The sequence below is a fragment of the Polypterus senegalus genome, chromosome 1, assembly GCF_016835505.1.
Source record: "Polypterus senegalus isolate Bchr_013 chromosome 1, ASM1683550v1, whole genome shotgun sequence".
NCBI classification, from domain to species: domain Eukaryota; kingdom Metazoa; phylum Chordata; class Cladistia; order Polypteriformes; family Polypteridae; genus Polypterus; species Polypterus senegalus.
Genome location: NC_053154.1, coordinates 332,365,526 through 332,383,760, shown reverse-complemented (window position 1 = coordinate 332,383,760; position 18,235 = coordinate 332,365,526). Strand labels below are relative to the sequence as shown.

General features: G+C 41.6%; 1 protein-coding gene across 2 annotated transcripts in view; it reads left to right on the top strand.

The window, feature by feature from the left end:
• Nucleotides 1-17,963, top strand: part of LOC120516693 — a 46,377-nt gene extending 28,414 nt beyond the window's left edge. For both annotated transcript variants that reach the window (XM_039738571.1, XM_039738564.1), the window contains exons 6-10: nucleotides 4,888-5,262; nucleotides 5,388-5,702; nucleotides 9,992-10,312; nucleotides 16,368-16,680; nucleotides 17,288-17,963. In XM_039738571.1, the coding sequence (XP_039594505.1) occupies nucleotides 4,888-5,262; nucleotides 5,388-5,702; nucleotides 9,992-10,312; nucleotides 16,368-16,680; nucleotide 17,288 (1,325 nt within the window). In that variant the 3' untranslated portion in view covers nucleotides 17,289-17,963. The remainder of the gene's footprint in view (nucleotides 1-4,887; nucleotides 5,263-5,387; nucleotides 5,703-9,991; nucleotides 10,313-16,367; nucleotides 16,681-17,287) is intronic.
• Nucleotides 17,964-18,235: the final 272 nt, after the last annotated feature.

Genomic DNA, 18,235 nt, shown 5'->3' with positions numbered 1-18,235 from the left:
GAAAGGACCCCTCTTTCCCATGATTCCTGTGATCCTCCATTAGGGATGACTTTACCATAGGCAGGCAAACAACTTGGCAGGTGGGCCGTGGCACCAATTGCCACATTTGGGTACCGAGAAAAGAAACAGAATAGGTGAGGGTTAGTATTCAAATATAATTATCATGTTACTTATGTTATAGTGCTAATGACTAACAACTGAGATGCAGTCTGTACAGTTAATCAGCAGCTCTAGTCAGGGTGTGCTAAACTGAAGTGGTGAGTCTTCAGCCGGGATTTAAAGGCTGAGACTGAAGGGGCATCTCTTATGGAAGCAGGAAGACCATTCCACAGTTTAGGGGTCCTGTAACTAAAAGCTCGACCTCCCACTGTTATTTTATTAATCCTTGGAATCCTAAGCAGACCGGCATCTTGAGATCTTAATGTGCGCTCAGGTTTGTAAGTCATGATAAGTTCAGACAAGTAAGCCGGACCTCCGCCATTTAATGCTTTATATGTTAAAAGGAGGATTTTGAAATCTGCCCTAAACTTAACTGGGAGCCAGTGTAAGATTTAAGAACTGGGGTTATGTGTTCATATTTTCTTGTTCTTGTAATAATTCTTGCAGTGGCATTTTGGATTAACTGGAGGCTGTATAGAGAACAGTTTGAACAGCCAGTGAACACCGCATTGCAGTCGTCAATCCTACTAGAGATAAATGCATGAATTAATATCTCACAATCCTGTTTATTTAGAAAGCGCCTTAATTTCCTAACATTTTTAAGATGGAAAAAACATGTTTTGGACGACTTTGTAATATGCGCTTTAAATGACATGCTAGACTCAAAGATAACTCCTAGATTGCGGGCTGATTCAGTAAAATTAATTGGGATTCCAACTGAGTTAAATGACGACAAAATATTGCTGTGATCAGCGTCATTCCCTCCAACAATTAACATCTCTGTTTTATCTGTATTTAAAGACAAGTAGTTCTCATTCATCCATTCCTTTAATTCACTAACACAACTAATTAAAGACAACATCGGAGAAACTTCATTTGATTTAAATGAAAGGTATAACTGGGTGTCATCTGCATACGAGTGAAAATTAACATGATGTTTCCTAATGAGAGATCCCAGTGGAAGCATGTAAAGTGAAAACAGTAAAGGTCCCAGTACTGAGCCCTGCGGGACACCATATTGAACTTCTGTGTATAATGATGGAGTCCCGTCAGCACATTTCTGTACATACTGGAATCGATTTGATAAATAAGAACTGAACCAAGCGAGCACGGGGCCTGTAAGTCCAACATCGTTTTCTAGCCCTGTGCAGTAAAATCGAATGGTCAATGGTGTCAAATGCTGCACTTAAGTCCAACAACATAATTACAGTGGAATTTCCTTCATCAGAGGATATCAGAATGTCATTATATACTATAAGTGCTTTTTATAAATATGAATTTTTTTAGTGACATTTTTGTGGCTCAGTTTTTTTAAATAAGCAGGGAACTACAGCCCTCAAACAAATGTAACACTTTCATAAACCTAAATAAAAAGTGTATTTTCAGCAGGCACTAGATGAAAAGATAAAAGAGTGAGAGCAGTTCCCACACAAATATACAGACTAAATTGTTTATGAATGCTCAAAGGCATTAAATGCAATCAACAAAAAGAGGTGTGCAGGACTCGGGCCGACTTTCTCCTTTCTCAGCACAGAGCATCAGTTAAGTGTTGAGAGTTGGTGCAGGCAATCCGTGAATAATAGATGCGACTGAGGTCCTCTTCATTTCACATGAGTTGGACAAGGCTTAATATTATTATTATTATTTTTATCTTTATCAAAGGCGACTTAAAATGTACAATTGGTTACTTTTCTTTTGTTTTTCCAGCTGGTGTACAGGCATGTGAAGTGACTTGCTCAGGGTCACACAGTATCAGTAGTGGGATTTTTCCCCCAACCTCAGTTCTTGTACTCCCATGTCCAAAGCTTTAACCACTACACTTTTTAAGCATGGCATGTCAATTCAGGCACTACTGCTTACCTCTTCAGAGCCTGCAAAGTGGTCCCCACGCACACATGCGTGACAACACTTTTAACCCTTTATGGAGTTAGTTCAGAAATAGATTTGTTTGTGCTTTGTGAGAGCTATAATTGAGTGATGAGATGTGGGTATTAATTGATCAACTTGTAGTGTCTTGAAATGTTAGGAAGACACAAAATGATGGTGAAATGAATCACTTTTTACTTCACTCATTTCTTAATGCAGCCACCCCTCAGTATGCATGAAGAATTAATTAGAAACATTAGAAATTTTAATAGCGTGTCCTATAGGGTTCATAAAAAAAAAAGAACTGAGTCTTTGCATTCATTTTCTGATTGCATCAAGTACGTTCACAGATTTCCATCTGTCCATCTAATTTACAGCAGTTTATATAGTTCAGGGTGATTAAGGGAACCTTTTTATGCTCTTACTTCTGTGAATACTATATAGAACAGATGGAACAATTAAAAATCGAGACAAGTTTCAGACAAAGCGGCTATTCAGCTTGTTTAAACTACTGATGAAATGAGTGCTTCTGTCAAAGCACAAAGAGCTGTGATTATGGAGTTAGCAGGACAGGACAACATATTTTATCACTAAATACGAATATGCAGACACTAAATTTGTGCTATTTCTTTGGTTTTTGATGTCAAACTAACGTTTATTGGTATAACCCCTAAAATACAGTGAACACAGTGAAAGTGTACATTGGCTAACGTAATGCAGGCTACCAGTTACAGTGCCGGCCTAAGTAAAAATCCTAATTCTGAATTGATACAGAGGCCAAGCAATATAAAGTCTTACTAGTCATGTATGGCATGATACTCCGGAAAAAAAGAAATTCACAGGAGTCCTAAAACAGTAGATTAATGTAAACCTGATTTCCTGCGTGAAACTAAATTTACTAAAGTTTGGACAAAACTGTCCTAAAGTGTTTTGTGTAGAGGTATGTTCAAAAAACAAGGCTGATCATGGAAGTCAGTCAGTCAGTCATTAACCAACCCGCTATATCCTAACACAGGGTCATGGGGGACTGCTGGAGCCAATCCCAGCCAGCACAGGGCTCAGGGCAGGAACAAATCCCGGGCAGGGCGCCAGCCCACTGCAGGGCACACACACCCACATACCAAGCAACCGGCGCACCTGGAGGAAACCCACGCAGACATGGGGGAGAACATGCAAACTCCATGCAGGGAGGACCTGGGACATGAACCCTGGTCTCCTTACTCGAACGCAGCAGCGCCACCACTGTGCCACCGTGCCGCCCTGATCATGGAAGTGATGTGCAAAAAGATCCGTAAGCGATATTGCATAGCAAATTAGTGGGGGTAAAGTAAATAACCATTCTTTTACATTCAGACATTATTTTTTATAATAGAAATGGATTATATTCAAATAGCAATAACCCGGCTTTAAATGAAATATTCTAATTTATTCTTATCATTCTGAGTTGTTGCCTTGTAGGCCTGGTGGGCAAACAGTTTCAAAGAATAGTGTGGCATAACGTAATGTAATTTTGTAGTTTGATCCCTCAAACTGTAAGTTCATTAGAACTGGGGTTCCTTAACTAATCTTGTGCCAAGCACCCCCGTAAGTGACTTTCGTTAGTCTGAGAACACCTTACCTATCACCATCCAAAAAATGGCTTAGCCCACATGTCTAGAATAAACTGCTATACAGACCTCCTTCCTGTGAAGTCCACATAACAAAACTATAAAAACAAGACACTTCTACAATGGAACAAATAGACTACTCATAATAAATGAATCAATTAAACTTGGCGTAGGTAGGCCTAGTGAGACCTTTGGGCTTGGATGTTCTTGTACAGTTTGTCCACTGTGGGTTGCAGTTGGCTTAGGAACAATCTCAAATCATTTTCCACATTTAGATGTGCTCTGTTTTTGGTTTTCAGTACTTTAAGTACAGACAAACCTGCCTCACACAGGTACAGTATGTTGTTGCAAATGATAAGAGGCATTGGATGGCTTTTTTGCTCAACACTGGATATTTGTTTCTGAGATTGAGTCAACATTTCTGACAGGGGAATGGCAGAGAATTGCATTTTCAAACCTCCATCACTGGCTGTTTCAGTTAATTCCTCCTGTGTTGTCAGTTCTGGACTCCAGTGGATTTCTGATCCAGTTTAAATGATGATTGTCCAGCTCTGGGAGACAGTTGCTGAAGTACTCCTTCAGTTGTGTCAGATATGACGACATTACAGTATCGGAAGGACAATGTCTGCAAGTGCATTGGAAGCTCTGAGCTCCTGGTGAAGGAGCGGAAACATTACAGTATTTCCTTTGTTTAGCTTTTTCTCCCAAAGTCAGTTTTTTTTCTTTTGTATAAATGCATAAACTTTATTTTACAAATTAAGTATGCTGTGATCACAGGCCTGCATGCTCTGAGTCAAGCTATTTAAAAGTTGAAATATGTCAGCCAAATGCGCAAGCTTCAGAATATGAGAAAAATCTTCAATCACACTAAAATGGTCAAACATCTACCTCATCACAGCCATTTTTAGTGATCCACTAAAGCATTCTCAATATCAAAAGAAAAAATATTTGGGTTTAACTTTATATTATATTAGCTTACATGTAATACTATTCTGTCCCTAGAATGGGGAAACTTGCTTCCTACTTTATCATCTTTGCCTTTAAGCTTAAACTCTTTACTGACAAAGAGCCCTCTTGTCAAACTTGGAGTACTTCCCAACTTAAGACATTGAACAGGACTGGATGGGTTCAATTATTTTTACAAATGAGTCAGTTCTGTGTTAATAAACAATATTGTTTGATGTATAAATGTTTTTTTTTGTTTTTTTAGCATTAAACATTGACCTGTTCATTTCTGTGTTTTCTTCATTAACAGTGAAACCCAGGATGAATCGGATATTAGTACCACCCATTATAGCACATGGCGACCTTGTGGCTCTGACCTGCCCAATCAATGGATTCAAACCCCGCCCTTTGATCATCACATGGTATAAACAAAAGCCAAAAGAGAACAAAAAGAAAATCCTTTGTCTTGATGAGAAGGGAGAATCGAAAGACTTTAATGATAATGGTTTAAAGTTTCATCATAGTATAAGTGAGGTGATGGACGAGAACGACCGTACTCATGATGTCATTAGTGTTTTGACCTTTATTCCGTCAGTCATGGACGATGACAAAGCCACATTCTTCTGTGAAGCTCAGCACATTGCTACCAGTTCAGTGCAACGGGAGCAAGATGTTCATGTGAAAGGTAAGCACAATATGATTTGATATCTAGTACCTGCAAAATTAAGCTGATGGTTTGCATGTAGCATCCTGAATATTCCAATTTTTAACCGTTTTTACTAAAGGTGGTTCACTCTTTGTCTCTTTCAGCAACTCCAAAACTAAATGCAATTATGCTAAAGGATGAAGCAGCTATAGTAGGTGTCCCAATGGTTTTATCCTGTAGAATTCACTCCTACTATCCACAGACTTCGCTTAAGGTGTCTTGGTTTCTTGGTGACACCCTCGTTACAGAGGGAAGTGATGTTGGAACCCCAAAACAGTTGGACGATGGACTGTTCAGTTGCATAAGTACTCTGAAAACAGTTCCCTACTGGCCAGATGTGAACAAAGTGTTTAAATGCTTGGTTGAGCACGAGAGCTTTCCTGGGTTTCGAGAAACAAAATGGACTTTAGAGGAACTGGGTAAGTAGAACTTAATAAGTGTTTACTTTCACATTCTAAGAAATAAACAGGACAAGTCAAGTAGGCAAAGGTAAGTTGTAAATTGAATACAAAAATGGTATATGCAGATAATGGAAAAGTTATTCAGATGCAGATTTTAAACTCCGGAAAGGCACAATGGACCCTCAGGAAATGAGGAAGTAGCTTTAAGAGTTCAAATTTACTGAATATTCTAGTGAAAAGAAGGGACTAGTCCTTATTTTATGCAGCACTCTGCTTCATTTCATAGTGTTTAAAGAGCAATTCATTAATTCATATTTAATTAATTTATAAGTGCAGAAAATAAGGGTGCAGCGTTTCCCACAGAAACCTCATCTAGCAGTTGGGACACCCCATTAATTCCTTCTTGGAAATTGCCATTGTTTTGGTCACATGACCATTATCATTATGGTGGTTATTATTGTTTTGCATAGTGCTAATTTGGGCAATTAAAAAACACAGAAAATTGAACTTTCCCAATTATTTTTAGTGCCATTAAAAATGTGTTAATATGTAATATATAAAAATAAACACAAAAAGGAATTTTCAATCTAAAAAATATTTTCTCTGAAAAAATAAAGGTGACAGTATAATTTAAATGATAACTCTTACAGATAGACACATCAACAAAAAGATTAAATGTACACTGACATACTTTTTGATTTCTTAGGAAATACTAACTTGCATCTTCAAAGTATCCCATAGATAAAGAATGTTTACCCAGTTTAGAAATTAAATCTGAAATTGCCAAGGCGTATTGTATGACAACCTTTATTTTACCTTCCCTGAAGCAGCTTTAAAATGTCATTGTGATGCTACTTGCAGCTCCGTATTCAAAAGATGTTCATTATTTGTTGGTGTTTAGGTTTGCAAACCCAAGTTTTACTTTTTATACTGTTACTTTAATAAACCCAAAACATTCATAGTGTGTTGAGAAGCTGAGGAGATGCAAGCTAAATTGCCAGTTTAATAAAATACGGTAGTAATACGTCAGTGTCGTGTTATGAACATGCTTCATTTAGATACACTCTGATAATTTAATGGTCATTGAGAGACAAATATTAAGTTGAGACATCCATCCATCCAGTATCCAACCCGCTATATCCTGACTACAGGGTCATGGGGGTCTGCTGGAGCCAATCCCAGCCAACACCGGGTGCAAGGCAGGAAACAAACCCTGGGCAGGGTGCCAGCCCACCACAGGGCACACACACACACACACACAGAGCCACACACCAAGCACACACCAGGGACAATTTAGAATCACCAATGCACCTAACCTGCATGTCTTTGAACTGTGGGAGGAAACCCACGCAGACACGTGGAGAACATGCAAACTCCATGCAGGGAGGACCTGGGAAGCGAACCCGGGTCTCCCAACTGCGAGGCAGCAGCGCTACCCACTGCGCCACCATGCCGCCCCTTAAGTTGAAACAGTGGAAAAAAATAAAATACACAGTAGGCTGTAAACCTGAGTTTGCGTGTAACCCTTCTCACTTTATCTGTCCATACGTTTGTGTTTGTAACAGCAGTGGGGATGGCGAAAACTTATGAAAGTTTCCTATTTGAAGTAAACGCTGTGGGCACTTTGTGAATTATAACAGGTAAAAGGGGGAGCTTGGAAAGGCCATAATCTTAAGAACTAGAATTAGTGCACTGTGGAGATAGAGGAGTGATGATGAGCGATGATTTGAGTGAGTTTTTTTTTTATTTTATTTTATTTTTTTTAAAGTGTATACAGGATGAATATTTCTGGAAAGAAAGAACAGAGAATTAAGTCATCTGTTTTAATCGTGAAATCACCATTTTTATGTGTGAACTCTGTAAATGTACCCTAAATTTAACCTTTTAAGGATAACATACTAACTCTTCCTACATTTACCCAAATGAACTATTAAAAACGGAATAGTTAAGTATCCCATATCTTGTGAAGCTTCTAAAACATTTACCTTGCCATGTCTTTCAAATCAGTTCTAACCTACCTTCACTTGAATGGATTTTACACAGCATTTATGGTAGTTTGGTTGGTCACCACTATGATGGCCCCAAAAGGCAAAGTGCACACAAAAAAATGAAAAAATACACAAAAAACTACTAGAAAAGATTACTCGTAAAAATATAAGAGAGAAACCTTATTTAAAGACGTATTTAGCGACATCATCCCAAACACGAGTTGATTTATCTACGGTTTTTGTGAACTGAGTCTAAATGGACTGCGCTTAAATCCCAGCCAGGCTAACTCTTTGAATGGAGCTTGCATATTCTCCATTGTCTGTGATTCAGAGTTTCCCCCCGATTCCATCTTGCCTGAAGAAGGGGCCTGAGATGCCTCAGAAGCTTGCATATTGTAATCTTTTTAGTTAGCCAATAAAAGGTGTCATTTTGCTTGACTTTTCCCTAAACACATAGAATTCACTTTGATTAGCAAGTCTGAGTTGGTCAGGTTCAAGTGAGTGTGCCCACTCATAGATTCTGCCCTTTCCTGGGACTATGCTTTGTGCTGCCTGGATAAGCTAGAGCCCCAGGTGAGACCTACAGCACAATGCATTAAGTTACTCACTCAGCTTCATGCAGTAAAGTAGATGTCAGTATGGAACCAAAAAACTTTTTATTTAAATCCCACAATTAGCCAGCATCCCACAGCAAGAAAATTCTTTTGTTTGAATTTCTCCATCCATCCCTCCACTTTCAAAATGAAAGATCTAGCTTGAGGTTGCGGGGAGCCTGTGGCTAAGCTGGCAGCTCTGGTTGCCAGTCCATCATAGAGTCCCTTAACACCCCCTACATTCACTCATACTGTTTTTGGGTGACAACACATAACCCAGTGTACCCAGAGCACAGGAGGAAAACTCTCACACACAGGGAGACCATGCAGACTTTACACAGGCAGGTAGCCCGAGACTCGATTCGAACACAGGATTGTGGGTCTGTGAGGCAGCAGCACTTAATAACATACAGTATATAACATGTACACATTCTGAAGTACAACAATTTAAACTTGACTTTGATTGTTTTAGATTGCCTTAATCACAATGGGTGAAAAATAAGATGAGCGATTGAATTGAAACAGCAAAAGCAGGAGTTAGCTGCATGTTAGGTCAGCGTGTCCGATTATGGGGATGTTCTGATTTCCTGCTGTCTGTATGCTGAAATTGCCGTGTCAGTCAGGAGTGATCACCCATTTCTACCCATGAAGTTTGCTTGTGTGATACTTGATTAGATGCGGCTGTCTATTTATCGGCGTTAAAAAAGACACATAGACATCACCATGAAGGTTAGGACTTTTCAAAGTGTTGCTGTTCCCTTCTTACAAGCAGAGGTTCTCATAAGCTTCGGTGTAGCAGATTAGCACATCTGCTTTGAAGCACACCTGAGACAGATGGGACTGGAAGGTGTAGTGCCACCACTGCCCCCAGACTGGCGTCAATGTCTGCCTCTGAAGACGGAGGGAGCGCTGTGGCCTAAGCTACAACATTGAAAAGTAGGAAAAATTGTTTTAAGAAGACCACTCACGTTCCATGAAACCCCTTCCTGGGATTTTCCCATTTTTCACAACGGATCAACCCACTTCCACTTTTTCCTAGTGATGTCATTTTTACTTAGATTTTTTTTATTTATGCTTTCATTGTTTTTGTTTTGCGATTTCATTTTTTTTGTTTGCGTTTTGCCCATCCGGGCCATTGTACACCACCCCTAAAGATATCCGAAATGTTCTCTTTTCAGCTCTGAAATTTAAAAGTTTTAGTAAAGTGACCTAATTTTACAAAAAGTAAAAATGTTGTCAGATATCACATTTTTGTACAGCTGTGCCACACATTTTGAACAATGCAATGTCTTTGGGTCAGTTTTGACCTACCATTGACTTTAATAAATTTTTCCGCTGAATTTAAGATGATTATTCATAACTCATAAAAACATCCTAAATGGCATCTGTTCTGAAAGTTTGGATTATTGGTACTACAGGTTAAAATGGTCCAGCAACCTAAAATAGGTTTGTGGTGAAAAATAGAATTTCAAGGGCACGTAAAGGGGAGCATCAGAACTAGTTTAAAAAAGAGACCCAAAAGCAGCAATGAGTGCACATGTGAAGAAGTTATGAGGGCTAAATGAGAGATGGAGCCTCACCAACAGACAAAGGTGTAAGCGCACTCACTAAGAGTTGTGCAGCGGGTATTGTGATCCCTTAGAATGCATTGAGTTTTGGGTTTCCTACATTAGTGTCTGTTGCCAGTCTCATTTTTATATATTTGTATCTTCTCTGTCCCATTTAGTTTCACCTCCAAAAGTATATGAAATCCTCAGTGACCCAAAACTACCAGTGCTTGGAATGCCTCTTACACTCTCCTGCGTGGTCACTGAGTTTTACCCAAAAGATTGTACAGTTGTTTGGGTTCGAGGGTTTGAAAGAATGGAGGATGGAACAAAAACCGAGGAGCCTGAGTTTGATGAGGAAAAAAGACTGTACTATCGAAGAACCCAGCGGACATTTTACCCCACCATGAATGACCTTGGCAGTCACTTTTCTGTTGAGATGATTCACCGGGGAATCACCTATCGGCCTGATAAGGACTTGTTTGTAATGAGATTTAAAGGTAGGTGGGAGAAGGGGTCTGACTTTGATTTTTTTTTTCTTTTTTTTTTCAGTGTTCTGAGCTTTAATGAATAGTTTATTTTTTATTACAATTTTTTGGGTTTCTGAGTTTGTTTTTTTTTTTTTGGTTGATAGAACTTTATTTGCCCCCGGGGGGAAATTTGGCTTTTTACAGAAGCTCTTTAAATAAATACATACATAGATAAATAAATAAGTAAGTCGTCGTCTTCTTCTTTCGGCTGCTCCCATTAGGGGTCACCACACAGCGGATCATCTTCTTCTATATCTTTCTGTCCTCATCATCTTGCTCTGTCACACCCGTCACCTGCATGTCCTCTCTCGGCACATCCATAAACCTTCTCTTAGCCCTTCCTCTTTTCCTCTTGCCTGGCAGCTCCATCCTTAGCATCTTCTTCCCAATATCCCCAGTGTCTCTCCTCTGCACATGTCCAAAAGTAAGTAAGTAGATAAATACATATACACACACACACACACACACACTTTGGTCTGAAAACACACCGGAATGCCTATAAATCAGAAAATGAAAAAGAAAGAAAAAGCTCTGACTTGTAGCCATTATGCAGATGTATTACTGGTGATATTTGGCATCCATTTCTGGTTTGAAACACATTTTAAAGTAATTAAAAAATAAATTGCATCTTTTCTGATGTCATTTTGTATTCCTGCGGATGCTGCTATTTTGAGATGTGGCTGCCGTAGCGTTGCTGTGTGAAGTGCTCTGAAGTGCACAGTGTGATGTCGCCATCTCGACTGTATAAAGGTTAGGGTTGTCCAAGATAATGGCTTCCTCAAAAGACGTTGTAAGTGTGTTTGTTTGTTAGTTTCCTGGCAGAAGATTCTTACATGTTCCCCTCCTGATGATGATTCTGCTTTATTACTGGGTTATATTGTGTATTTCACTTGCTGATATTTTGATCATGGACATTTATGACGACTACATTTCATTTTCTGGTCCTGAAACAAATTCAGACTGGCTTGTGGTCATTCTAGGCAGTGCTCAAACATTTGTTATCTTTGTATGTAAGTGCTGGTGGTCTGCTGTATTTTTGCTCTTTCCTGCATGTTTTCTCTTCATTCCAGTTTAACAAGTAGACTTTCAACTGGTGGGCAGTGTTTTGGCCTTTCAGGCACCAGATTCAGACTGCTCCCCAAATTTGTATTGATTTACTTAAGTCCTGTTGGTGTCTCTAAACTGTATTTGGGGTGTGTGTATCTCCTGTGATGAACTGGCGTTTCATTCATGGTGGGCTGCTGCTGCTTTGCACTTGGGTGTTCAATACTGCATCTTTTATTGGATGTAGAAGATTTAGAATGGGGGTCTGCAAATTCAGTATTGTTAGACCCCTTCTGCTGCTCGTTTAATTCACCTCATTAGCCCATGGGAGTTATTTTATGGATGAGATTTAGTCACCTCCATTGAAACTGGAGGACATTTAGCACACTCCTGCTCAGCTGACACTACTTTGCTTGATGGCTGTTATGTCATTTTTGTGATTTTTGCCGTTGTCCATAACTACCAAGTAACTCATTTTTTCAGTCTAATCTCCCTAGAGGATGTTGTTCCAGAAGACTTGTGATTTGCTAACAGTCAGCTTTGTAAACCCTCTGATTCTGTTTGGAGAGAAGATTCTCTGTTTTCTCTTAGCTGCCCTTTCCATCAAAGCCATACTTGTTTAGTTAAGACAAGAACTTTAATATTTATCATGTTGGTGCATGATGCGTAGCTTTTGGATTCTTTGCAATTTTAGTGTGATATTTGAGGTCATTTTCCACTTCCACTTTCCACTGCAGAATGGAATTCATAAATTGACTTAATCTGTCCTGAATTTGTGTGTGACCACGACTGCCTTTTGGAAATCAGCACAGAGGTTTGTCCTTGGCGTCTTTTTACCGTAAAAAACAAACTGCTAAAGGTTCTGCTTTTATACTCGGAAGTCTGCTACTGGTGACATGAGGTCTTGGTGGATAACCGCCTATAGTATTATCCCAAGCTTCATTGAAATGACCTCCGATTATAAGGCTTGCTGATGGATATATATTTATGAAAAATTTTATGTCAAAAGTACTGTATTCATAGTACTAGAACAATAAACCGTAAGTATTGTGTTTGAGAAACACAGAAGTTTATTCTTGGCATTTTGTTACTGCAAAAGCCAAACTGCTAAAGAGTCTGATTTCATACTCGAAAAGTAAAATCGAGTGCACTTGGTGAGCAGCAACTGCTTCAGGATTATCTGTGCAGATGATTTGGAAAGAATAAGGGTGCAGTTCCAGTCACAGACACATTTGGAAAATGTGCTTATTTTTTGTTGAATAAATGATAACATAAAAGGTGTGATGTATTTGCTGCCTGAGGTTAAATTTAACTAGTTGTAGGTCTTGATGAGGACAATCTGATTCTTATGCTCTGATATGTTAAAGCACAGAACTGAAAAAGGGGGAAAACCTGAATAGTACTGAATATAACGTTAAAAGTTAGCCCATCACTTGAACGGTACCACTCGTTTCTGTCAAGATTCATCATGCAGAGACCAGAATGCTTGTCAGTGCAATGGGGAAAGAGAAAAAAAAAGTTTCCTACCTGAAAAAATAATAAAAGAACAATTTTCCATCAGTTCAGGCCATTACTCGTGATGGGAAGGAAGTGATGGTCTTTGAGTGACCCAGTTATTGTCCTCTTCCAACCGAAAACCAGATGGGGACGTGCTGCTTTTTGACACTCCCCATTCACTTCAAGCAATAACCCCTTGTAAACTTAGCGCTGACATTAAGTCCCCAGAGCCTTGGTCATGGAGACAAGCAGAACAGATAAAATATTACTTTGAAGTTTGCGTGTTTTTCATTTTATAGACGACGTAATCCTTCTGTTGTCCAGGGCTTTATGCCCCTGGTAGGGCCACCCAGGGCAAACTGGTCCTAGGTGAGGGATGAGACAAAGAGCGGTTCAAGAAAACCTCCTATGAAGAGTAAAAAATTTGGGCGGTGTTTTCCCTCACCCAGACTCAGGTCACCGCGGCCCCCCTCTGGAGCCAGGCCTGGAGGTGGGGCTCGATGGCGAGCTCCTGGCGGCCGGGCCTGCACCCATGGGGCTTGGCCGGGCACAGCCCAAAGAGTCAACATAGGTCCCCCTTCCCATGGGCTCACCACCTATGGGAGGCGCCAAGGAGGTCGAGTGCAGTGTTAGTTGGTGGTGGTGGCCGAAGGTGGGGACCTTGGTGGTCCGATCCTCGGCTGCAGAAGCTGGCTCTTGGGACGTGGAATGTCACCTCTCTGAAGGGGAAGGAGCCTGAGCTAGTGCGTGAGGTCGAGAGGTTCTGGCTAGATATAGTCGGGCTCACCTCGACACACATCTTAGATTCTGGAACCAATCACCTTGAGTGGGGCTGGACTCTCTACCACTCTGGAGTTTCCCCCGGTGAGAGGCGCCGAGTGGGTGTGGGCATACTTATTGCCCCCCAACTTGGAGCCTGTACATTGGGGTTTACCCCGGTGGACGAGAGGGTAGTCTCCTTCCGCCTTTCTCCCTAACTGTTATTTGTGCGCATGTGCCGAACAGCATTTTGGAGTACCCACCCTTTTTGGAGTCCCCTTTGGGGGCGCTAGAGGGAATACCTTCTGGGGACTCCCTTGTTCTGCTGGGAGACTTCAATGCTGACGTGGACAATGACAGTGAGACCTGGAAGGGGGTGACTGGGAGGAATGGCCTCCCCGACCTGAACCCGAGCGGTGTTTTGTTGTTGGTGTTCCTCAAGGCTCTGGATGTTGTAGGACTGTCTTGGTTGACACATCTCTGCAACATCGCATGGACATCGGGGACAGTGCCTCTGAATTGGCAGACCGAGGTGGTGGTCCCCCTTTTAAAAAGGGGAACCGGAGGGTGTGTTCCAACTACAGAGGGATCACACTCCTCAGCCTCCCTGGAAAAGTCTATTCGGGGGTTCTGGAGAGGAAGGTCCATCAGATAGTCGAACCTTGGATTCAGGAGGAACAGTGTGGTTTTTGTCCTGGTCGCAGAACAGTGGACCAGCTCTACACCCTTAGCAGGGTCCTGGAGGGTGCATGGGAGTTTTCTCAACCAGTCTACATGTGTTTTGTGGACTTGGAAAAGGCGTTCGAACGTGTCCCTCAGGGAATCCTGTCGGGGGTACTCTGAGAGTATGGGGTATCGGACCCCATGATAAGAGCTGTCCGGTCCCTGTACAATCGGTGTCAGAGCCTGGTCCGCATTGCCGGCAGTAAGTTGAACCCATTTCTGGTGAGAGTTGGACTCCACCAGGGCTGCCCTTTGTCACCGATTCTGTTCATAACTTTTATGGACAGAATTTCTAGGCGCAGCCAGGGTGCATTGAGGAGGTCCGGTTTGGTGGACTCAGGATTGGGTCACTGCTTTTTGCAGATGATGTTGTCCTGTTTGTTTCATCAGGCCGTGATCTTCAGCTCTATCTGGAGCGGTTCGCAGCTGAGTGTGAATCGGCTGGGATGGGAATCAGCACCTCCAAATCCGAGACCATGGTCCTCAGCCGGAAAAGGGTGGAGTGCCCTCTCAGGGTTGGGAGAGAGATCCTGTCCCAAGTGGAGGAGTTCAAGTATCTCGGGGTCTTGTTCACGAGAGAGGGAAGAATGGAGCGTGAGATTGACAGGAGGATCGGTGCGGCATCCACAGTGATGCGGGCTCTGCATCGGTCTGTCGTGGTGAAAAAGGAGATGAGCCGTAAGGCAAAGCTCTCAATTTACCAGTCGATCTACGCTCCTACCCTCACCTATGGTCATGAGCTATGGGTAGTGACCGAAAGAACGAGATCGCGAATACAAGCGGCTGAAATGAGTTTCCTCCGCAGGGTGTCTGGGCTTTCCCTTAAAGATCGGGTGAGAAGGTCAGTCATCCGGGAGGGGCTCAGAGTAGAGTAGAGGAGTCAGATGAGGTGGCTCGGGCATCTGATCTGGACGCCTCCCTGATGAGGTGTTCTGGGCACGTCCAACCAGGAGGAGGCCCCAGGGAAGACCCAGGACACGTTGGAGGGACTATGTCTCCCGGCTGGCCTGGGAACGCCTCGGGATTCTAGAAGTGGCGGGGAGAGGGAAGTCTGGGCCTCTCTGCTCAAGCTGCTGCCCCCGCGACCCAATCTCGGATAAGTGGAAGAGGATGGATGGATGGTACTCCTTTTTGGGCTTGTAGAGTTCACTTTTTCCCAATTTCAGTTCAGTTTTCTTGTTTACTTTTTTATATTCAAGACCCACACATATGATGACGTGTTGTGTGATCTTACTTTAACCTTGGACATTCGTAATTCTTCACCTAATTCCAATGAGTGACGACATTTTCCTCTTCTGCGTTGCTTAATGCATGAATCTGTTGTTCTGACTTTGCTTTGCTCCTTTATTTATATGTTTTCAGGCTGTATCAGAGTTGGCTGTTTGATTCCATTGAATGCCAGTGATTAGCAGCACTGTTTGATAAGCACCTTATGATCGCATGTTGATAAGGTTGCTTGGTTTAGTGATTCAAATATGAACTTGTGTTGATAATGTACAAACGGCTCTCACGATGAACTGCATGTGGTGTCTCAGGATTTTTAATTGGCTGTTCCAGATTGGCCGTGTGCGTGTGTGTGTGTGCGTGTGTGTGTGTGTGTGTGTGTGTGTGCGCGAAGAGCCCCTGCAGTACACTGGCGTCCTATCCAGCTCCATTTCTATCGTGTTACTAAAATAGGCTCTGGCCACCTGCAGTCTTGGATTGGATAAAATGGGTTTAAAAATGTAACGTTCTGCTGCTGTATATTGAACATCACCCCTAACACTTCAAGACTTCCACAATTGCATTATAATTCTTTGTTTATTTATTTATTTATGACAAATTGGGCTGATCGGAATTATCAACTCCCTTAGTGTCTGGTACTTTATACTCCATTATGAAACTGTGAACATTGTTCACCCATCTTTGCGCCTAAGTGACTTCATGTACCAACTCTTCACGTGATGCCTGCATTGCTGCATTTTCTTTTCATGTCGGCTGCTCTTTTCATTTTTTTTTTTAGGTATTCCTACGGTGGGTGAGGTTATGGTGGACCTCACTGCTTGCAGCTCTGGGAAACCTGCGAAGCTCTCCTGTGATGTCAAAGGATTTATTCCCAAAAAAATCACCGCTGAATGGAGGCAAGGACGAAGAACAGTAACGGAAGGGGTGAAAACGATCTGCAGTGACAGCCCTGATGAACACGGCTGCTACAACTTGAGCAGCACCTTGGAACTCAGTCCCACAGCGTTGGATTTGAACAGCGATTACTACTTTTATGTTCATCATGAAAAATTACAGGAACCGATTGCACGGCACGCAGATATTCCTGAATGGTGAGTGATAGCACATGTTGTTCAGTTGAGTATATTTTCTATAATGCTGTTGACTGAGAACAGGCTCGGAGCGTCTAACCAGGCTCTGAGGGGTCAGACGATTAAAGTGGATCACAAGACGGCTGTGTGCTGTAAGTACGCCTTACACAGCTGGGGTCACACGTTTGGTGAAGCACTGGGTTAACATGGATGCTGCAGTGTAATCCTGAAGGTGGTTTCTAGAGTTTTCTTCTTACCACTTCTGTGATACGCAAGCACTGGACTTGATTTGCACCCAAGATTGCAGAGCTTGCAGGCGTTCTGATGTTCTTTGTAGTTTGTGGAGTGATTAAAAGAGCCGGATTGTATAATACTCCAGGGATTATAGCCAGCGGGCACCCCCATGTTGGACCTGGGCCTTAACCACTTGTTGATTACATTGATTTTTTTTTTTTTGTTTTATCAGTGCCACCTGGTGATGGTAAACCTTCTTTGCACCAAATGAATCTGACTTGGCCTAAATTGTCCTTGAAGGTTTAAATTCACTGTGGTGCAGGACAGGGTAGGATGATCGGTGTCAGAGTGAGGTGTGTGAGACTTACCCATGCTCTTGTCATCTTTTCCTCAGATTGATGTGTTCAGTTGGGGCTTCAAGTATGTGCAGAAACCGTTCAAGACTGAACAAGAGATCACCGTACACTCTGACTTCCATGAGGATGAAGCAAAAAAGGAGAATATAAAGTGATTTAAAATCAACAAAGCTTTGAATGTGGACATGTGAGATTGCAAGCCATTGGATGATAAGATGGGAAAACTGCACCCTTGTCATCTTTAAAACGTCACAGTAGTAAAGGGAGAGGGACATTTGCAGTAAGGTAAAGAACGGCTGCCTCCCTTCCTGTTGAAGAGACATTTACACTTCAAACTTTTCTAACCATGGAAGGGAGGGAAGGGAAGGGAATATCTGATGTGGGGAAGGGCTGCCCCCTGGTGGACTCCACTTGCACTGCTTCAAGTGTACTCTTCAAAAGAAAAACTGGCCGGAAATCCACAAGTTCAAGTATGTTGTGAATGATGGGGTTCATACTTGTATGTCTCTTTTAAATGTGCAATACCAAAAACAGACAAAAAATACTTAATGTAAGTAAGAGTATTGTCACATGTACATAATACGTTGAAATTCTTCCATGTGTTACCAACATGCGACATGTCACTACTTGCCTGTGCCTTGATGTATGTAGCTTTTCTACATATGTGTGTGTGTGTGTGTGTGTGTGTGTGTAATATACTGTATATATATATATATATATATATATATATATGTATATATATATATATGTGTATTTATGTATATATAAAATATAATATATATACATACTAGCTGTGTAAGCCCATGCTGTAAAAAGCCTGGGGTCCTAGAAACTATTGAAATTGTCAGAAAAGAAACTGAAAGGAAGAGATATCAGGTAATTGAAAGGAACAACTCTGGGCAGCTCTCTCCTAGGAGGTTTCGTGTTGCTGATATGCCGCCTTGCTTGTGTATTAGCGGCTGGAAGAAAAGTAAAAGGGGTGCTCG